Here is an 18006-nt window from a genome sequence, read left to right as displayed (position 1 = left end):
CCCCCAACCCCCTTTAACCCCCCCCCACCCCCTTTTTCCCCCCCCCCCCTTTTTCTCTCCCCAGCTCCGCGACCTGCTGGCCCCGGCGGGCTCCCCCCCGCTGCGCATCCTCCAACCCCGGGGGGGCCCCCCCGAAGTGCGAGGCCTCACCCGCCTCCCCCTGGACCCCCCCCCGGCCCCCTCCCTCCTCGTCGCCTCCCTGGGCGCCCTGCGCCGCGCCGCCCCCACCCTCCTCAACCCCTCCTCCAGCCGGGGCCACCTGGTGCTGTGGGTGCGCCGGGAGCCGCCCCCCCCCCCCCAAAAAAAAAACCCCTCCCGGGGGTCCCACCTTGGCCTTGGCCGACCTGGCGGGCTTGGAAGACCCCCGGCGCAGCGGGGCGGGGGGGGCTCGCCCTGCGCGAGGGGGGGGCCACCAACGCCTCGCTGGGGGTGCTGCGCAGGGTGCTGGGGGCCCTGCGGCGGGGGGGGCGCCCCCCCCTGCGGGAGAGCCGCCTCACCCGTTTGCTGGGGGGGGGTCCCGAGCCCTCCGGGCCCCCCCCTCTCCTCCTCCTCCTCCTCGCCCTCTGCCCCCACCCCTCAGGGCTCCCCCAGGCCCGCCGAGCCCTCAGCTTCGCCCGGGGGGCTCGCCGGGTGCCCCCCCCCCCCGCAGCAGATGGGGGGGGGGGGCAGGGAGGGGGTGAGTTGATAGGGTTTGGGGGGGTTGGGGTGGGATTTGGGGGGGGTTTGGGGGGTTGGGAGGGGGTTTGGGGGGGTTGGGGTGGGTTTTGGGGAGATTTGGGGGGGGTTTGGGGGGGTTTCGGGGGGGTTGGGAGGGGGTTTGGGGGGGTTGGGGGTGGGATTTGGGGGGGGTTGGGGGGGATTTGGGGGGGTTATGGGGAGACTGGGGGGGTTGAGGGGTTATGGGGGGGTAGGGGGGTTAGTGGGGGGGCTATGGGGTTGGATTGGGGGCTTACTGGGGGGTTACTGGGGGGTTATGGGGTTACTGGGGGGGTTATGGGGGGGTTGGGGACTGTGGGGGGGCTTATAGGGGGTGGGGGGCTTATGGGGAGGGATATGGGGGGCACTGGGGGGGGTTGGGGGGTTATGGGGGGGGCATTGGGGGGTTATGGGGAGGGGCGGGGGGCACTGGGGGGTTATGGGGAGGGGTGGGGGGGCACTGGGGACATGGGGGAGGGCTGGGGGGGGACACATGAAGGGGGAAGGGGGGGGGATGTGGGACGGGTGGGGGGACATGGGGGGGCTATTTGGGACCCCCTGACCCCCCCCTCAGGTGCCACCGTGGCCAGCGACGCCCCCCGAGTCCAGGTAGGGACACGGGGACACGAGGGGGGGGCACACGGGGGGGGGTCCCGGTCCCCCTGTGCCACCCCCTGCCCTGTGTCCCCCTCCCCCCCCCCGCAGGACCCCCCCCCTCCACGCCCCCCCCGGAGGACCAGGCCCTGCAGCGCTGGCTGGAGGACGCTGAGAACACCCTGCAGGTGACACGGGGGGGGACAGGGGGACACGGGGGGGGGGACACAACACCAGCACCCACCGGGGGGGGCACCCATGGGTGCTCACCCCCCTCCCCCCTTTATTTCCCCCCCCCCAGAGGCTGAAGAAGCGGCGCCCACCCCCCTCCCCTCCTCCTCCTCCTCCTTCTCCTCCGGGTAAGGTGGCCCCAAAAAAAAAAGCCCCCCCCATCCCTAAATGTCCCCCCCGTCCCTAAATGTCCCCAAATGTCCCCCCTCCCCCTAAATGTCCCCCCCCAAATGTCCCCCCCCTCCCTAAATATCCCCACGTCCCTAAATGTCCCAAGATGTCCCCCCCATCCCCAAATGTCCCCAAATGTCCCCAAATGTCCCAAATGTCCCCCCATCCCTAAATGTCCCCCCCAACCCAAAATGTGCCCAAGTGTCCCCCCGTCCCCAAATGTCCCCCCCCTCCCCAAATGTCCCCAAAGTTTCCCCCTATCCCTAAATGTCCCCAAACATCCCCAAATGTCCCCCCCATCCCTAAGTGTCCCCAAATGTTCCCCCCATCCCCAAATGTCCCCAAATGTCCCCCCATCCCTAAATGTCCCCAAATGTCCCCCCCCTTCCCTAAATGTCCCCAAACATCCCCAAATGTCCCCAAATGTCCCCCCCTGTCCCTAAATGTCCCCAAATGTCCCTCCCCATCCCTAAATGTCCCCAAATGTCCCCCCATCCCTAAATGGCCCCAAATGGCCCCCCCATCCCTAAATGTCCCCCCCATCCCTAAGTGTCCCCAAATGTCCCCCCTGTCCCCCCCTCCCCCCAAATGTCCCCAAATGTCCCCAAATGCCCCCCCCGTCCCACTTTGCCCCCCAGGCGCCCCCTCCCCATCCTCCCTGGTGGTGCTGCGGCGGCGGCAGAAGGTGAGTCCCTCGAGGGGGGGGGGGGGCGTGACAGACCCGGACGGGGGGGGGGGGGGGGGGTCCGTTGGTGTGTGTCCCCCCCCCCCCTCAGCGTCCCCCCGCTGTCCCCAGGGCTGTCCCCAGTGGGAGGCGGTGGCCGCCCCCCGGCTGGAGGCGGGGGTCCGGGCCCACGTCCTGCGGGCGCTCAACGGGGGGGACCCGGCGCAGCTGCGGGGGCTGGGGCCACGCCGGGGGGGGCGCGTCCGAGCCTGGCGCCAGGAGCACGGCCCCTTCCGCACGGTCAGTGCCTGGCCCCCTGGCCCCTGTCACCTCCCCCCCCCCGTGTCTTCTTGTCACCTTGTGTCACCCCCGGGTGTCCCATGGCACCCTCTGCCACCCTGGGTGTCCCCCAACGTGTCCCATGTCACCCCATGCCACCCCTGGGTGTCCCCTGCCACATCCTGTGTCACCCTGTGCCACCCCTGGGTGTCCCCTGCCATGTCCCATGTCACCCTGTGCCACCCCTGGGTGTCCCCCAACGTGCCCCATGCCACCCCTGGGTGTCCCCAGCCACGTCCTTTGTCACCCTGTGCCACCCCCAGGTGTCCCCATGCACGTCCTGTGCCACCCCTGGGTGCCTCCAGGTGTGTCCCATGTCACCCCATGCCACCCCTGGGTGTCCCCTGCCATGTCCCACATCACTGTCACCTCCCAGGGTCCCCATGCATGTCCTGTGCCACCCCTGGGTGTCCCCAGGCATGCCCCATGTAACCCTGTGCCTCCTCTGGGTGTCCCCTGCCATGTCCCATGTCACCCTCTGCCACCTCTGGGTGCCCCTGGGTGTGTCCCATGTCACCCCATGCCACCCCTGGGTGTCCCCTGCCATGTCCCACATCACTGTCACCTCCCAGGGTCCCCATGCATGTCCTATGCCACCCCTGGGTGTCCCCTGACATGCCCCATGTCACCCCATGCCACCCCTGGGTGTCCCCAGCCATGTCCCATGCCACCCTCTGCCACCTCTGGGTGCCCCTGGGTGTGTCCCCTGTCGCCCTGTGCCACCCCTGGGTGTCCCCTGCCATGTCCCACATCACTGTGTCACCTCCCAGGGTCCCCATGCATGTCCTGTGCCACCCCTGGGTGTCCCCAGGCATGCCCCATGTAACCCTGTGTCACCCTGTGCCACCCCTGGGTGTCCCCTGCCATATCCTGTGTCACCCTGTGCCACCCCTGGGTGTCCCCCAACGTGCCCCATGCCACCCCTGGGTGTCCCCAGCCACGTCCTTTGTCACCCTGTGCCACCCCCAGGTGTCCCCATGCACGTCCTGTGCCACCCCTGGGTGCCTCCAGGTGTGTCCCATGTCACCCCATGCCACCCCTGGGTGTCCCAAGCCATGTCCCGTGTCACCCTGTGCCATCTCTGGGTGTCCCCAGGCACATCCCATGTCACCCTGTGCCACCCCTGGGTGTCCCCTGACATGTCCCATGTCACCCTGTGTCACCCTGTGCCACCCCTGGGTGTCCCCTGCCATGTCCTGTGTCACCTCCTGCCACCCCTGGGTGTCCCCTGCCATGTCCTGTGCCACCCCTGGGTGCCCCTGGGTGTGTCCCCTGTCACCCCGTGCCACCCCTGGGTGTCCCCCAACATGTCCCATGTCACCCTGTGCCACCCCCAGGTGTCCCCTGCCATGCCCCATGTCACCCTGTGCCACCCTCTGCCACCTCTGGGTGTCCCCAGCCACGTCCTTTGCCACCCTGTGCCACCCCCGGGTGTCCCCTGCCATGTCCCACGTCATTGTGTCACCTCCCAGTGTCCCCATGTCACCCTGTGCCACCTCTGGGTGCCCCCGGGTGTGTCCCCTGTCACCCCATGTCACCCTGTGCCACCCCTGGGTGTCCCCTCCTATGTCCCTCATCACTGTCACCTCCCAGGGTCCCTATGCATGTCCTGTGCCACCCCTGGGTGCCCCCCAACATGCCCCATGTCACCCCATGCCACCCCTGGGTGTCCCCTGCCACGTCCTGTGTCACCCTGTGCCACCCCCAGGTGTCCCCTGCCATGACCCATGTCACCCTGTGTCACCCTGTGCCACCCCCAGGTGTCCCATGCCATGTCCCCTGTCACCCTGTGCCACCCCTGGGTGTCCCCTCCTATGTCCCACGTCACTGTGTCACCTCCCAGGGTCCCCATGCGTGTCCTGTGCCACCCCTGGGTGTCCCCAGCCATGTCCCATGTCACCCTCTGCCACCTCTGGGTGCCCCTGGGTGTGTCCCCTGTCGCCCTGTGCCACCCCTGGGTGCCCCCAGGTATGTCCCATGTCACCCCATGCCACCCCTGGGTGTCCCCAGGCACGCCTCATGTCACCCTGTGCCACCCCCAGGTGTCCCCGTGCATGTCCTGTGCCACCCCTGGGTGCCTCCAGGTGTGTCCCATGTCACCCCATGCCACCCCTGGGTGTCCCCTGCCATGTCCCACATCACTGTCACCTCCCAGGGTCCCCATGCGTGTCCTGTGCCACCCTTGGGTGTCCCCTGCCATGTCCTGTGTCACCCTGTGCAACCCTTGTGTGTCCCCTGCCATGTCCCATGTCACCCTGTGCCACCCTCTGCCACCTCTGGGTGCCCCCGGGGGTGTCCCCTGTCACCCCATGTCACCCTGTGCCACCCCCAGGTGTCCCCTGCCACGTCCCATGTCACCCCATGTCACCCTCTGCCACCTCTGGGTGCCCCCGGGTGTGTCCCCTGCCATGTCCTGTGTCACCATGTGCCACCCCGGGTGTCCCCAGCCATGTCCTTTGTCACCCTGTGCCACCCCCAGGTGTCCCCGTGCATGTCCTGTGCCACCCCTGGGTGCCCCCAGGTGTGTCCCATGTCACCCCATGCCACCCCTGGGTGTCCCCTGCCATTTCCCACATCTCTGTCACCTCCCAGGGTCCCCATGCATGTCATATGCCACCCCTGGGTGTCCCCTGACATGCCCCATGTCACCCCATGCCACCCCTGGGTGTCCCCAGCCATGTCCCATGCCACCCTCTGCCACCTCTGGGTGCCCCTGGGTGTGTCCCCTGTCGCCCTGTGCCACCCCTGGGTGTCCCCTGCCATGTCCCACATCACTGTGTCACCTCCCAGGGTCCCCATGCATGTCCTGTGCCACCCCTGGGTGTCCCCAGGCATGCCCTATGTAACCCTGTGTCACCCTGTGCCACCCCTGGGTGTCCCCTGCCATATCCTGTGTCACCCTGTGCCACCCCTGGGTGTCCCCCAACGTGCCCCATGCCACCCCTGGGTGTCCCCAGCCACGTCCTTTGTCACCCTGTGCCACCCCCAGGTGTCCCCATGCACGTCCTGTGCCACCCCTGGGTGCCTCCAGGTGTGTCCCATGTCACCCCATGCCACCCCTGGGTGTCCCAAGCCATGTCCCGTGTCACCCTGTGCCATCTGTGGGTGTCCCCAGGCACATCCCATGTCACCCTGTGCCACCCCTGGGTGTCCCCTGACATGTCCCATGTCACCCTGTGTCACCCTCTGCCACCCCTGGGTGTCCCCTGCCATGTCCTGTGTCACCTCCTGCCACCCCTGGGTGTCCCCTCCTATGTCCCACGTCACTGTGTCACCTCCCAGGGTCCCCATGCGTGTCCTGTGCCACCCCTGGGTGTCCCCAGGTGTGTCCCATGTCACCCTGTGCCACCCCCGGGTGTCCCCATGCATGTCCTGTGCCACCCCTGGGTGTCCCCTGACATGCCCCATGTCACCCTGTGCCACCCCCTGGTGTCCCCTGCCATGTCCCACGTCACTGTGTCACCTCCCAGGGTCCCCATGCGTGTCCTGTGCCACCCCTGGGTGTCCCCTGCCATGTCCCATGTCACCCTGTGCCACCCCTGGGTGTCCCCTGCCATGTCCCATGTCACCCCCTGCCACCTCTGGGTGCCCCTGGGTGTGTCCCCTGTCGCCCTGTGCCACCCCTGGGTGCCCCCAGGTATGTCCCATGTCACCCCATGCCACCCCTGGGTGTCCCCAGGCACGCCTCATGTCACCCTGTGCCACCCCCAGGTGTCCCCATGCATGTCCTGTGCCACCCCTGGGTGCCTCCAGGTGTGTCCCATGTCACCCCATGCCACCCCTGGATGTCCCAAGCCATGTCCCGTGTCACCCTGTGCCATCTGTGGGTGTCCCCAGGCACATCCCATGTCACCCTGTGCCACCCCTGGGTGTCCCCTGACATGTCCCATGTCACCCTGTGTCACCCTCTGCCACCCCTGGGTGTCCCCTGCCATGTCCTGTGCCGCCCCTGGGTGTGTCCCCTGTCACCCCGTGCCACCCCTGGGTGTCCCCTGCCACGTCCTGTGTCACCCTGTGCCACCCCCAGGTGTCCCCTGCCATGCCCCATGTCACCCTGTGCCACTCTCTGCCACCTCTGGGTGTCCCCAGCCACGTCCTTTGCCACCCTGTGCCACCCCCGGGTGTCCCCTGCCATGTCCCACGTCATTGTGTCACCTCCCAGTGTCCCCATGTCACCCTGTGCCACCCCTGGGTGCCCCCGGGTGTGTCCCCTGTCACCCCATGTCACCCTGTGCCACCCCTGGGTGTCCCCTCCTATGTCCCTCATCACTGTCACCTCCCAGGGTCCCCATGCATGTCCTGTGCCACCCCTGGGTGTCCCCAGGCATGCCCCATGTAACCCTGTGTCACCCTGTGCCACCCCCGGGTGTCCCCTGCCATATCCTGTGTCACCCTGTGCCACCCCTGGGTGTCCCCCAACGTGCCCCATGCCACCCCTGGGTGTCCCCAGCCACGTCCTTTGTCACCCTGTGCCACCCCCAGGTGTCCCCATGCACGTCCTGTGCCACCCCTGGGTGCCTCCAGGTGTGTCCCATGCCACCCCTGGGTGTCCCAAGCCATGTCCCATGTCACCCTGTGCCATCTCTGGGTGTCCCCAGGCACATCCCATGTCACCCTGTGCCACCCCTGGGTGTCCCCTGACATGTCCCATGTCACCCTGTGTCACCCTGTGCCACCCCTGGGTGTCCCCTGCCATGTCCTGTGTCACCTCCTGCCACCCCTGGGTGTCCCCTGCCATGTCCTGTGCCACCCCTGGGTGCCCCTGGGTGTGTCCCCTGTCACCCCGTGCCACCCCTGGGTGTCCCCCAACATGCCCCATGTCACCCTGTGCCACCCCCAGGTGTCCCCTGCCATGCCCCATGTCACCCTGTGCCACCCTCTGCCACCTCTGGGTGTCCCCAGCCACGTCCTTTGCCACCCTGTGCCACCCCCGGGTGTCCCCTGCCATGTCCCACGTCATTGTGTCACCTCCCAGTGTCCCCATGTCACCCTGTGCCACCCCTGGGTGCCCCCGGGTGTGTCCCCTGTCACCCCATGTCACCCTGTGCCACCCCTGGGTGTCCCCTCCTATGTCCCTCATCACTGTCACCTCCCAGGGTCCCTATGCATGTCCTGTGCCACCCCTGGGTGCCCCCCAACATGCCCCATGTCACCCCATGCCACCCTTGAGTGTCCCCTGACATGTCCCACATCACCCTGTGCCACCCTCTGCCACCTCTGGGTGCCCCCAGGTGTGTCCCCTGTCACCCTGTGCCACCCCTGGGTGTCCCCTCCTATGTCCCACATCACTGTGTCACCTCCCAGCGTCCCCATACATGTCCTACCCCACCCCTGGGTGTCCCCTGTCACCCCGCGCCACCCCACTGGCACACCCAGTGTCCCCTCCTCGCCCCCCGCGTTGTCCCCAGGGCCACCCATGGGTGCCACTGTCCCCGCAGGTGGAGGACCTGGTGGCGGTGCCCGGCTTCACGGCGGCGCAGGTGGCCACGCTGCTGCAGGTGAGCGGGGACACGGGAGGGGTGGGGGACACCCAGGGGACCCCCGGGGGGTGACACGGGGGTGACGCGCTGTCCCTCTCCGCAGGCCAATGTCACCGCTGCCCTGGGGACGGCCCCGTTGGGCCCCGCCCCCCAATAAACACCCGCGAGACCCCACCCCGCCTGGCTGCGTCACCTGGGGGGTGGGGACAAAGGGAGGGGACCCCCAAGTCACCGAGGTGCCACCAAGGTGACCCCAGGACAAGGAGGTGAGCCCAAGCCGTCGAGGTGACCCCCAAGTCACCAAGGTGCCACCAAGGTGACCCTAGGACAAGGAGGTGACCCCCAAGTCACCGAGGTGACCCCGAGCCATTGAGGTGACCCCAAGTCACCAAGGTGACCCCAGGACAACGAGGTGACCCCCAAGTCACCAAGGTGCCACCAAGGTGACCCCGAGGTGACCCCAAGCCATCGAGGTGACCCCCAAGTCACCGAGGTGTCCCCAAGACAAGGAGGTGTCCCCAAGCCACCAAGGTGACCCCAAGACAAGGAGGTGACCCCCAAGCCACCAAGACGTCCCCAAGCCACCAAGGTGTCCCCAAGCTGAGGAGGTGACCCCTGAGCCACCAAGGAGATGTCCCCAAGCCAAGGAAGTGACTCTGAGCCACCAAGGTGTCCCCCACACACCAAGATGACCCCAAGCCACCAAGGTGGTCACCAAGGGGACCTCTGAGACAAGGAGGTGACCCCCCAAGCCACCAAGGTGTCCCCAAGTCTAGGAGGTGACCCTGAGGTTCCAAGGTAACACAAAGGAGATGTCCCCAAGCCACCAAGGTGTCCCTGAGCCAAGGAGGTGACCTCCAAGACACCGAGGTGACCCCAAGCCATTGAGGTGACCCCCCCAAGCCATAGAATTGTCCCCGAGCCACCAAGGTGTCCCCAAGCTGAGGAGGTGACCCTGAGCCACCAAGGTGACCCCCACACACCAAGATGACCCCAAGCCACCAAGCAGGTCACAAAGGGGACCCCTGAGCCAAGGAGGTGACCTCCTAAGCCACCGAGGTGTCCCCAAGCTGAAGAGGTGTCCCCAAGCCACCAAGGTGACCCCAGGACACGGTGGTGACCCCAAGCCATTGAGGTGACCCCCCCAAGCCAAAGGAGTGTCCCCGAGCCATCAAGGTGACCCCAAGCCAGAGAGATGACCTCAAGCTGCCAATGTGACCCCAGGACCAGGAGGTGACCCCACAAGCCAGAGAGATGTCCCCAAGCCACCAAGGTGTCCCCAAGTCAAGGAGGTGACCCAAAGCCACCAAGGTGACCCCAAGCCACTGAGGTGACCCCCCAAGCCAAAGGAGCGTCCCCAAGCCACCAAGGTGACCCCAAGCCATCGAGGTGACCCCCAAGTCACCAAGGTGTCCCCAAGACAAGGAGGTGTCCCCGAGCCACCAAGGTGACCCCAAGCCATTGAGGTGATGCCCCAAGCCACCAAGATGTCCCCGAGCCACCAAGGTGGTCACCAAGGGGACCCCTGAGACAAGGAGGTGATCCAAAGCCACCAAGGTGACCCCAGGACAAGGAGGTGACCCCAAGCCATTGAGGTGACCCCCCCAAGCCAAAGAATTGTCCCCAAGCTGAGGAGGTGACCCTGAACCACCAGGGTGACCCCTGAGCCACCAAGGAGATGTCCCCAAGCCACCAAGGTACACCTGAGCTAAGGAGGTGACCTCCAGGACATTGAGGTGTCCCCAAGCCAAAGAGGTGACCCAAAGCCACCAAGGTGACCCCAGGACAAGGAGGTGACCCCAAGCCATTGAGGTGACCCCCCCCAAGCCAAAGGAGTGTCCCTGAGCCACCAAGGTGTCCCCAAGCTGAGGAGGTGACCCCAAGCCACCGAGGTGACCCGAGCCATGCGATAAGTCCTTCCAGAAGCTTCTCCACACCCCCCACCCCATGCCGCGGAAGACTCCCCGCCCCCAGAGGACCTCCTCTCCATCCTACGCCCACCTCGGCGCCCGCGGGCCGCTTCCTCCTGCAAGAGGACCCCTGAGGGACCGAGACTCGGGCGTCGGAGCTCCTCCGCCTTGGGGGGGCTCCAGCATCTCCTGGTGCTCACCGCGTGGGCCAAAAGCTTCCGTTCCTCGAGTTGCCTCATGCAGAAGACCACTCGTTGGGACCTCACGCCCAAGACCTCGCCCGTTGGGACCTCTTTGTGTAGAAGACGTCGCCCATTGGGCCATCATCGTGCAGAAGACATCGCCCATTGGGCCATCGTCATGAAGAAGACCTCGCCCATTGGGCCATCGTCATGAAGAAGACCTCGCCCATTGGGCCATCGTCATGAAGACCTCGCCCATTGGGCCATCGTCATGAAGAAGACCTCGCCCATTGGGCCATCATCGTGCAGAAGACCTCGCCCATTGGGCCATCGTGCAGAAGACCTCACCCATTGGGCCATCGTCATGAAGAAGACCTCGCCCATTGGGCCATCATCATGCAGAAGACCTCGCCCATTGGGCCATCGTGCAGAAGACCTCACCCATTGGGCCATCGTCATGAAGAAGACCTCGCCCATTGGGCCATCGTCGTGCAGAAGACCTCGCCCATTGGGCCATCGTGCAGAAGACCTCGCCCATTGGGCCATCGTCATGAAGAAGACCTCGCCCATTGGGCCATCGTCATGAAGAAGACCTCGCCCATTGGGCCATCGTGCAGAAGACCTCGCCCATTGGGCCATCGTCATGAAGAAGACCTCGCCCATTGGGCCATCGTCATGCAGAAGACCTCGCCCATTGGGCCATCGTCATGAAGAAGACCTCGCCCATTGGGCCATCGTCATGAAGACCTCGCCCATTGGGCCATCGTCCTGCAGAAGACCTCACCCATTGGGCCATCGTCATGAAGAAGACCTCGCCCATTGGGCCATCATCATGCAGAAGACCTCGCCCATTGGGCCATCGTCGTGCAGAAGACCTCGCCCATTGGGCCATCGTCATGAAGAAGACCTTGCCCATTGGGCCATCGTGCAGAAGACCTCGCCCATTGGGCCATCGTGCAGAAGACCTTGCCCATTGGGCCATCATCATGAAGACCTCGCCCATTGGGCCATTGTCGTGCAGAAGACCTCGCCCATTGGGCCATCGTCATGAAGACCTCGCCCATTGGGCCATCGTGCAGAAGACCTCGCCCATTGGGCCATCGTCATGAAGAAGACCTCGCCCATTGGGCCATCGTCATGAAGAAGACCTCGCCCATTGGGCCATCGTGCAGAAGACCTCGCCCATTGGGCCATCGTCATGAAGAAGACCTCGCCCATTGGGCCATCGTGCAGAAGACATCGCCCATTGGGCCATCGTCATGAAGAAGACCTCGCCCATTGGGCCATCGTCATGAAGAAGACCTCGCCCATTGGGCCATCGTCATGAAGAAGACCTCGCTCATTGGGCCATCGTGCAGAAGACCTCGCCCATTGGGCCATCGTCGTGCAGAAGACATCGCCCATTGGGCCATCGTCATGAAGACCTCGCCCATTGGGCCATCGTCGTGCAGAAGACCTCGCCCATTGGGCCATCGTCATGAAGAAGACCTCGCCCATTGGGCCATCGTCATGAATAAGACCTCGCCCATTGGGCCATCGTCATGAATAAGACCTCGCCCATTGGGCCATCGTGCAGAAGACCTCGCCCATTGGGCCATCGTCATGAAGAAGACCTCACCCATTGGGCCATCGTCATGAAGACCTCGCCCATTGGGCCATCGTCCTGCAGAAGACCTCGCCCTCCTCAGCAGGTGCCGGTGCCGGTGGGACTCCATTTCTGGGCTTCTCCACCCAAATGTCGGGTGCTGCAGTTCAGGATCTTGGCACCAGAAAGCTCCCGGAGCTGCAGAAATCGGCTCATTTTGGGGAGGAAAATTCTTTCCTCTGCACTCCCACGCAGCATTTGCTCGTTTTTTTTTTCCTTTTTCCCCTTTCCCTTTTTAAAAAATATATGATAATGATTTTCCCTTAATAATAATTTTCCCTTAATAATGATTTTCCCTTAATAATTATTTTCCCTTAATAATTATTTTCCCTTAATGATTATTTGTAATATTTGCATACTTATTATTAATTAAACTGTCCCCACGTGTACCCCTGAGCTGTTTCTTTCCTTTCCTTCTTCCCCTCCTCTTCTGGGCGAGAGCGGCTGTGGCGGTTGTCTCATCGCTTGGTGGTCCTCAAAGTACCGGCGCTGCTCCCGGGAAGATCAACGCGGACTTGGCAGCTGCTGAGACTGTAAAAGCGGGTCGAAGAAACTCTCCGAGGCTCAATTTTAGGAATTTTAGGAAGTTTTCGCAAGCAGAAATTTCATTCGTTGCAGTAAGGAGCCTCCTCTTCCCCAGGGTGAACGCCCCCAGCTCTCAGCCTCCGTCCCGGATCGCCTCCTCGTCCTGCGTGTGCCTCACCGTTGCCTTCAGGAGGATCCGTTTCATGATCCTGCCAGATCCTTGCACCAGATGGCCTCTGCTGGCCTGCTCCTTAATTTTGACCCACATTTCATAATTTTACGCCCGCTCTCGGCTGCTTCTCGAAGGGAATTCGTTGAGCACCGTGAAGAAAAGTGAAATATCCTTGCGAAAAAGTGGAATATCCTTGACCTAAGCGAATATCCTTGACCACCCAAAATTCCAGCCCGTTCCAGTGCCTAACAACCCTTTCGGTAAAGAAGTTCTTCCTACCAGCCAACCTCAACCTCCCCTGGCAGTTAACTCTCTATTAACGCTCCTGATGCATCCCCAAACACCCGTTGTGTTGGATGAGGTAGAGAATCCTGGCTTATGAAGAGGCCTCCATCCCTTTGGGGTGTTCCTGCTCTGGTGTGGCCTTATCCATGAGGCACGGTCCCACCAGTGGTGTACTTGCTGCAGTGTGCGCTTATCCGTGGGCACAGTCACTTCATGCCACCTCACCTGCTCCTCTGTGGCCTTATTCAGACTCGTAGACTCTCAGACTCAAAGACTCAAAGTTTCATAGACTCAAAGACTCAAAGATTCATAGACTTGAAGACTCACAGACTCAAAGACTCACAGACTCAAAGACTCAAAGATTCATAGACCCAAAGACTCAAAGACTTAGAGATTCATAGACTCAAAGACTCACAGACTCTTAGATTCAAAGACAAAGACTCAGACTCGAAGACTCAAAGACTCGGAGATTCATAGACTCGAAAACTCAAAGACTCACAGACTCAAAGATTCAAAAAGACTCAGACTCAAAGATTCATAGACTTGAAGACTCATAGACTCAGACTCACAGGCTCACAGACAAAGACTCAAAGGCTAAAAGACTCAAAGATTCATAGACCCAAAGACTCACTCAGACTCATAGACTTGTAGACTTGTAGACTCAGACTCAAAGACACTCATAGACCCAGACTCTTAGACTCTTAGACTTGTAGACTCAGACTCATAGACTCAAAGACTCAGACACAGAGACTCAAAGACTCATAGACTTAAAGGCTCAGACTCATAGACTGGTAGACCTGTAGACTCAGACTCAAAGACTCAAAAAGACTCAGAGACTCAAACTCAAAGTCTCAGACTCATAGACTCAAAGACTCATAGGCTCGAAGACTCAAAGGCTAGTAGACTCAAAGACTCGTAGTCTTGTAGACTCATCGTTAGTAGACGCATAGACTCATGGTAAACTCAAAGACTCAGACTTATAGTCTCAAAGACTCTTAGACTTAAAGGCTCAGACTCATAGACAGGTAGACCTGTAGACTCAGACTCAAAGGCAAAGACTCATAGACCCAGACTCGTAGACTTGTAGACTCAGACTGACAGACTCAAAGACTCAGAGACTCAAACTCAAAGCCTCAGACTCACAGACTCAAAGACTCAGACACAAAGACTCAGACTCAAAGACTCAGAGACTCACAGACTCAAAGATTCATAGACTCAAAGACTTGTAGACTTGTAGACTCATCGTTAGTAGACGCACAGACTCATAGTAGACTCATGGTAGACTCAAAGACTCACCGACTCAGAGACTCAGAGCCCTTCAGGGTTGTACCTTCTGCACTCTGGACATATCCACAGATGCAGACCCGTTGGGGTGTCCATGCCCCCATGTAGATTCGCCCACAGGCCACAGTCCCTCAAATTGATGCTGGATTTCCAGCCTGTTCAGCACAGCAGTGCAGGGACAGCAGTAATAGCCATGCACCAGCCCGAGTACGTGGCCATAGCTCCAACGCAGTTTTTCTGTGATAACCTAACCGAGAGGACGCGTGCTGGAGACATCCGTTCCCCAAGAACAGTGCCCCACAGGAAGAACTGCACGCAGCCTGTGGGATCGGTTCGGGAAGGACGTCTCTGGGAGGGACCCCATGCTGGAGTGAGGGAAGAGAGCGAGGATGAAGGAGCATCACCAACGAAGCAGTATGGACTGACGGCATTCCCCATTCCTCTGCGTTGCTTGTGAGGAGAAGGTGGAAGAGGAAGGTGGGAGGAAGGTGGTTTGGGTTTGCCTTTGGTTCTCACTGCTCCAGTCTGTGATCGATAGGCAATAAATTACATTAATCTCCCCAAATTACATTCATCTCCCATAAGGTGAGCCTGTTTTGCTTGTTATGGTACCATGAGTACGAACGATCTCCCTGTCTTCATCTCAACCCATGAGTCTTTACTTTTTATTTTTCTTTTTTTTGGTACTTCCTCCCCATTTTGAGGATGGTGAGTAAGAGAACGGCATGGTGGTGCTTCCTACCTACCAGTGTTAAACCACTACACACAAATAGAAAGTGTGAGTGAACTAGGACTGCTCAAAACAGCACCACGAGCCCTGAAGGACATCCGCCTGAACAGTTTTTCAGGGTTAATGGGATTTAAGATGAGAGAGGCATTAACATTCCTAGTCCTTGGCTAGCTCTGCCCTAAACCAGGCCGATGAACTGGACCCTGGAATTCCCTGTGAGTGTGCACTTTTGTGCTAGCTTAAAAATACAAACAAACAAACCAAACCAAAACAAAACAAAACAAAAGAACAAAAAAAGACATTCACCCTGTAAAGTGATTGAAATGATTGGAATCTGCCCGTTGCTGTTGTATTTCTGAGGGCTGGGAGCCTTGCGGGGTCATCCCTAATCCAATTCACTGGAAAATGCCGTTGTTGTCTCATACTTCATGAGATACTCGTGAAGACGAAGATCTCATGCAGATGAAGACGTCCTGAAGATGAAGATCTCATACTTCATGTGATGCTACATCAAGACTTGGTGGATGCAGGACAAAATCAATTTCAAATCGGCCAGTGCCCTACTCTTGTACACATCCGCTAAGATTTGCTTCCCTCAATCTTCTGAGTCGGAAATCTCTGGACTTTGAGGTGCAAATGTTTGTGAGGGAGGCAATCATTTTACCATTTCTTTTGGAATTTCTCAGTCTATTGAGTATTCTTGTCCCATTGTGAAATGTGCCCTCTTCATAAAAACAGAGAAAAATAATAATATAATCACTTCTGCCCCACTCCTGAACATTACTTTTGGGGCTTCCTTCCCTGAGAGGTTTCAAGCATTAATTGTTCAGGCTTTCTTGCCATGACTAATCTAATTCCCACAGGAATCTGCAGCCAGCACTTATGCAGACCATGGAAAGCACTGCTCCATTCTCATGGGATTGAGCACAGCTTGTCAGACCTGAAGGAGAGCCACGGTTATATTGGCGATGAGAGTGTAAGCCCCTTTTTGTTCTAATACTCCAAGCCCCATCACCCTGAACCTGCATTTGCTCCTCCGTGTTTCCCCTGCTGGGTGCTGTGAAATAATAACTCAGCTGAAGAGTGAGCTCTGCTGCTGGTACAACAGAAATGAGGAATGAAGCATCATCTTTTCCTCTCTCTCTCAGTCTGTCTTTGTATTTTGCCTCTCTGTTTCCAGAATTGAGCCTCTCATCAGGAATTCAGGCACGACAGCTTTCAGGAAGGCACCCAAACTACGTTCATGATGAAGGCAACCATGAAGCAACCCATGTCTAAGCAGGGGTATTTCCCTTGCAAATGCAACGTTTGGTCACTTTGAGCATGCATAACCGAAAATCCAGCTGTAGAAAATGCAGGGTGACAATAACTAGTCATATGTAGGTGTTTGATGGCGATTCTGAGCGATGGTAACAGAGACACTGAAGCAGCTTGGCAGCAAGGACTCGTCTGCTCCGTCCTTTTGAAGGGAAAAGCTGCAACAAGTATCGGTGACTGCTAGATGGGGAGGAACGGAGATGTGACTGCTAAGAAAAGATCTTTATTTAAAAGGAATGAGTTGGATTTTCGGAGAGCTGACAGCAAACGTGTGGGGAACAATGGGGAATGCCACCACTGTGACAGAGTTCATCCTGGTGGGGTTTCCTAACAGCCTTGAGGTAGAGATTGTCTTCTTCGTGGTGTTCCTGTTTGTTTATTTAGTCACTGTCCTGGCAAATGCTCTTATCATCGTACTCGTATACGTAGACTGCCATCTCCATTCTCCCATGTACTACTTCCTCAGCAACTTCTCCTTCATCGAGATCTCCACAACCTCCACTCTGGTGCCGAAAATGCTGGCAAATGTTCTGTCAGAGAAGAAGACCATCTCCTTTGCGGGCTGCTTCAGCCAGCTCTACTTTTACTTCTCCCTCGTTGCAGCAGAGTTCCTCCTCTTTGCCATCATGTCCTATGACCGGTACGTGGCAATATGCCACCCGCTGAGGTATCCCACCATCATGACGGGAAGGGTGTGCAACCAGCTTGTCCTCTCCGCGTGGGTGGGTGGCTTGCTCGTGATCCTGCCATCAGCGGTGCTCAGAGCCGGGCTGCCCTACTGTGGTCCCAATGTCATCGAGCACTACTTCTGTGACAGCGCGCCTCTCCTGCGCCTCGCCTGTACGGACGTTTGGGTTGTTGAGTTGACTGATTTGGTGGTGTCTTCAGTCCTGCTCCTCGGTTCCCTGGCACTGACTGCAGTATCCTATGTCCGGATCATTTCAGCCATACTCTGGATCCCGTCCAACCAGGGCAGGCAGAAAGCATCTGCCACTTGTGCTTCACATTTCGTCGTGGTTTCCCTGGGCTTTGGCATCTCCATCTTCATCTACCTCAGGCCGCCCCAGATGAACTCTGCGCACCTCAACAAAATCCTCTCTGTTCTCTCCAGCATCGTCACACCTCTTTTAAACCCGTTCATATTCAGTCTAAGGAACGAGCAGATGAAGGAAGCCTTGAAACGTACTTTGTGCAAGCTCCTGGGGATGACTAAGCAGGTGGGAAATCCATGAGTATCCGCCTGTCCAGCAGGAAGTCCCTCCTGGAAAAATCTCCCCTGGCCCTTTTTGTTGAAGTCTCTCTCTCTCTTTTTTTTTTTTTTTTTTTTTTTTTTTTTTCTGACAGAAAGTTGGGGAGCATATCTTATGCAGGATTGGATTGGAAAAAAAAAAAAAAAAAGGCAATTTTATTCTACTGGATACTGACACCTCCATCAATGTAATTAATTAACCTTTGGAGTGAATGTTGTGCCTGATGCAGAGCAGATGGGGGACTCTCAAGAATGGAGAAAAAGAAGAAAGTGTTCAAGAGACAAGGAAAAGAGCTGGAGAAACCGAATGTCCTGCTGGAAGAACTCTGAGCTGTGAAAACAACATCACTTGGCCTGTCCTGCTACACAAACGAATCCTGAGATGAAAAACGGACAGGAGCTCTGAAAGCATAGTGGCCAAGAAGAGAAAAATAATTTAAAAAAATAATAAATAACAAGACTCAACTCCAGAGATACAGTGGCTTCAAATATCAAAAGTAATCAGAACTAGAAAATATATAAAAATATAAAT

The 18006-nt window shown here is 59.2% G+C and overlaps 1 protein-coding gene across 1 annotated transcript; it reads left to right on the top strand.

The window, feature by feature from the left end:
• Window positions 1-16506: 16506 nt before the first annotated feature.
• On the top strand, window positions 16507-17457 carry LOC311216517 (olfactory receptor 6S1-like; the record flags this gene model as incomplete). The annotated part of the gene is made up of 1 exon (XM_084298041.1): window positions 16507-17457. One exon carries the CDS (start codon window positions 16507-16509, stop codon window positions 17455-17457), a length of 951 nt encoding a protein of 316 aa, XP_084154167.1.
• Window positions 17458-18006: the final 549 nt, after the last annotated feature.

This window comes from Netta rufina (genome assembly GCF_964035555.1).
Source record: "Netta rufina genome assembly, chromosome: 18".
Taxonomy (NCBI): domain Eukaryota; kingdom Metazoa; phylum Chordata; class Aves; order Anseriformes; family Anatidae; genus Netta; species Netta rufina.
The sequence above is the reverse complement of the archived record's forward strand: the minus strand, read 5'-3'. Positions and strand labels throughout refer to the sequence as shown.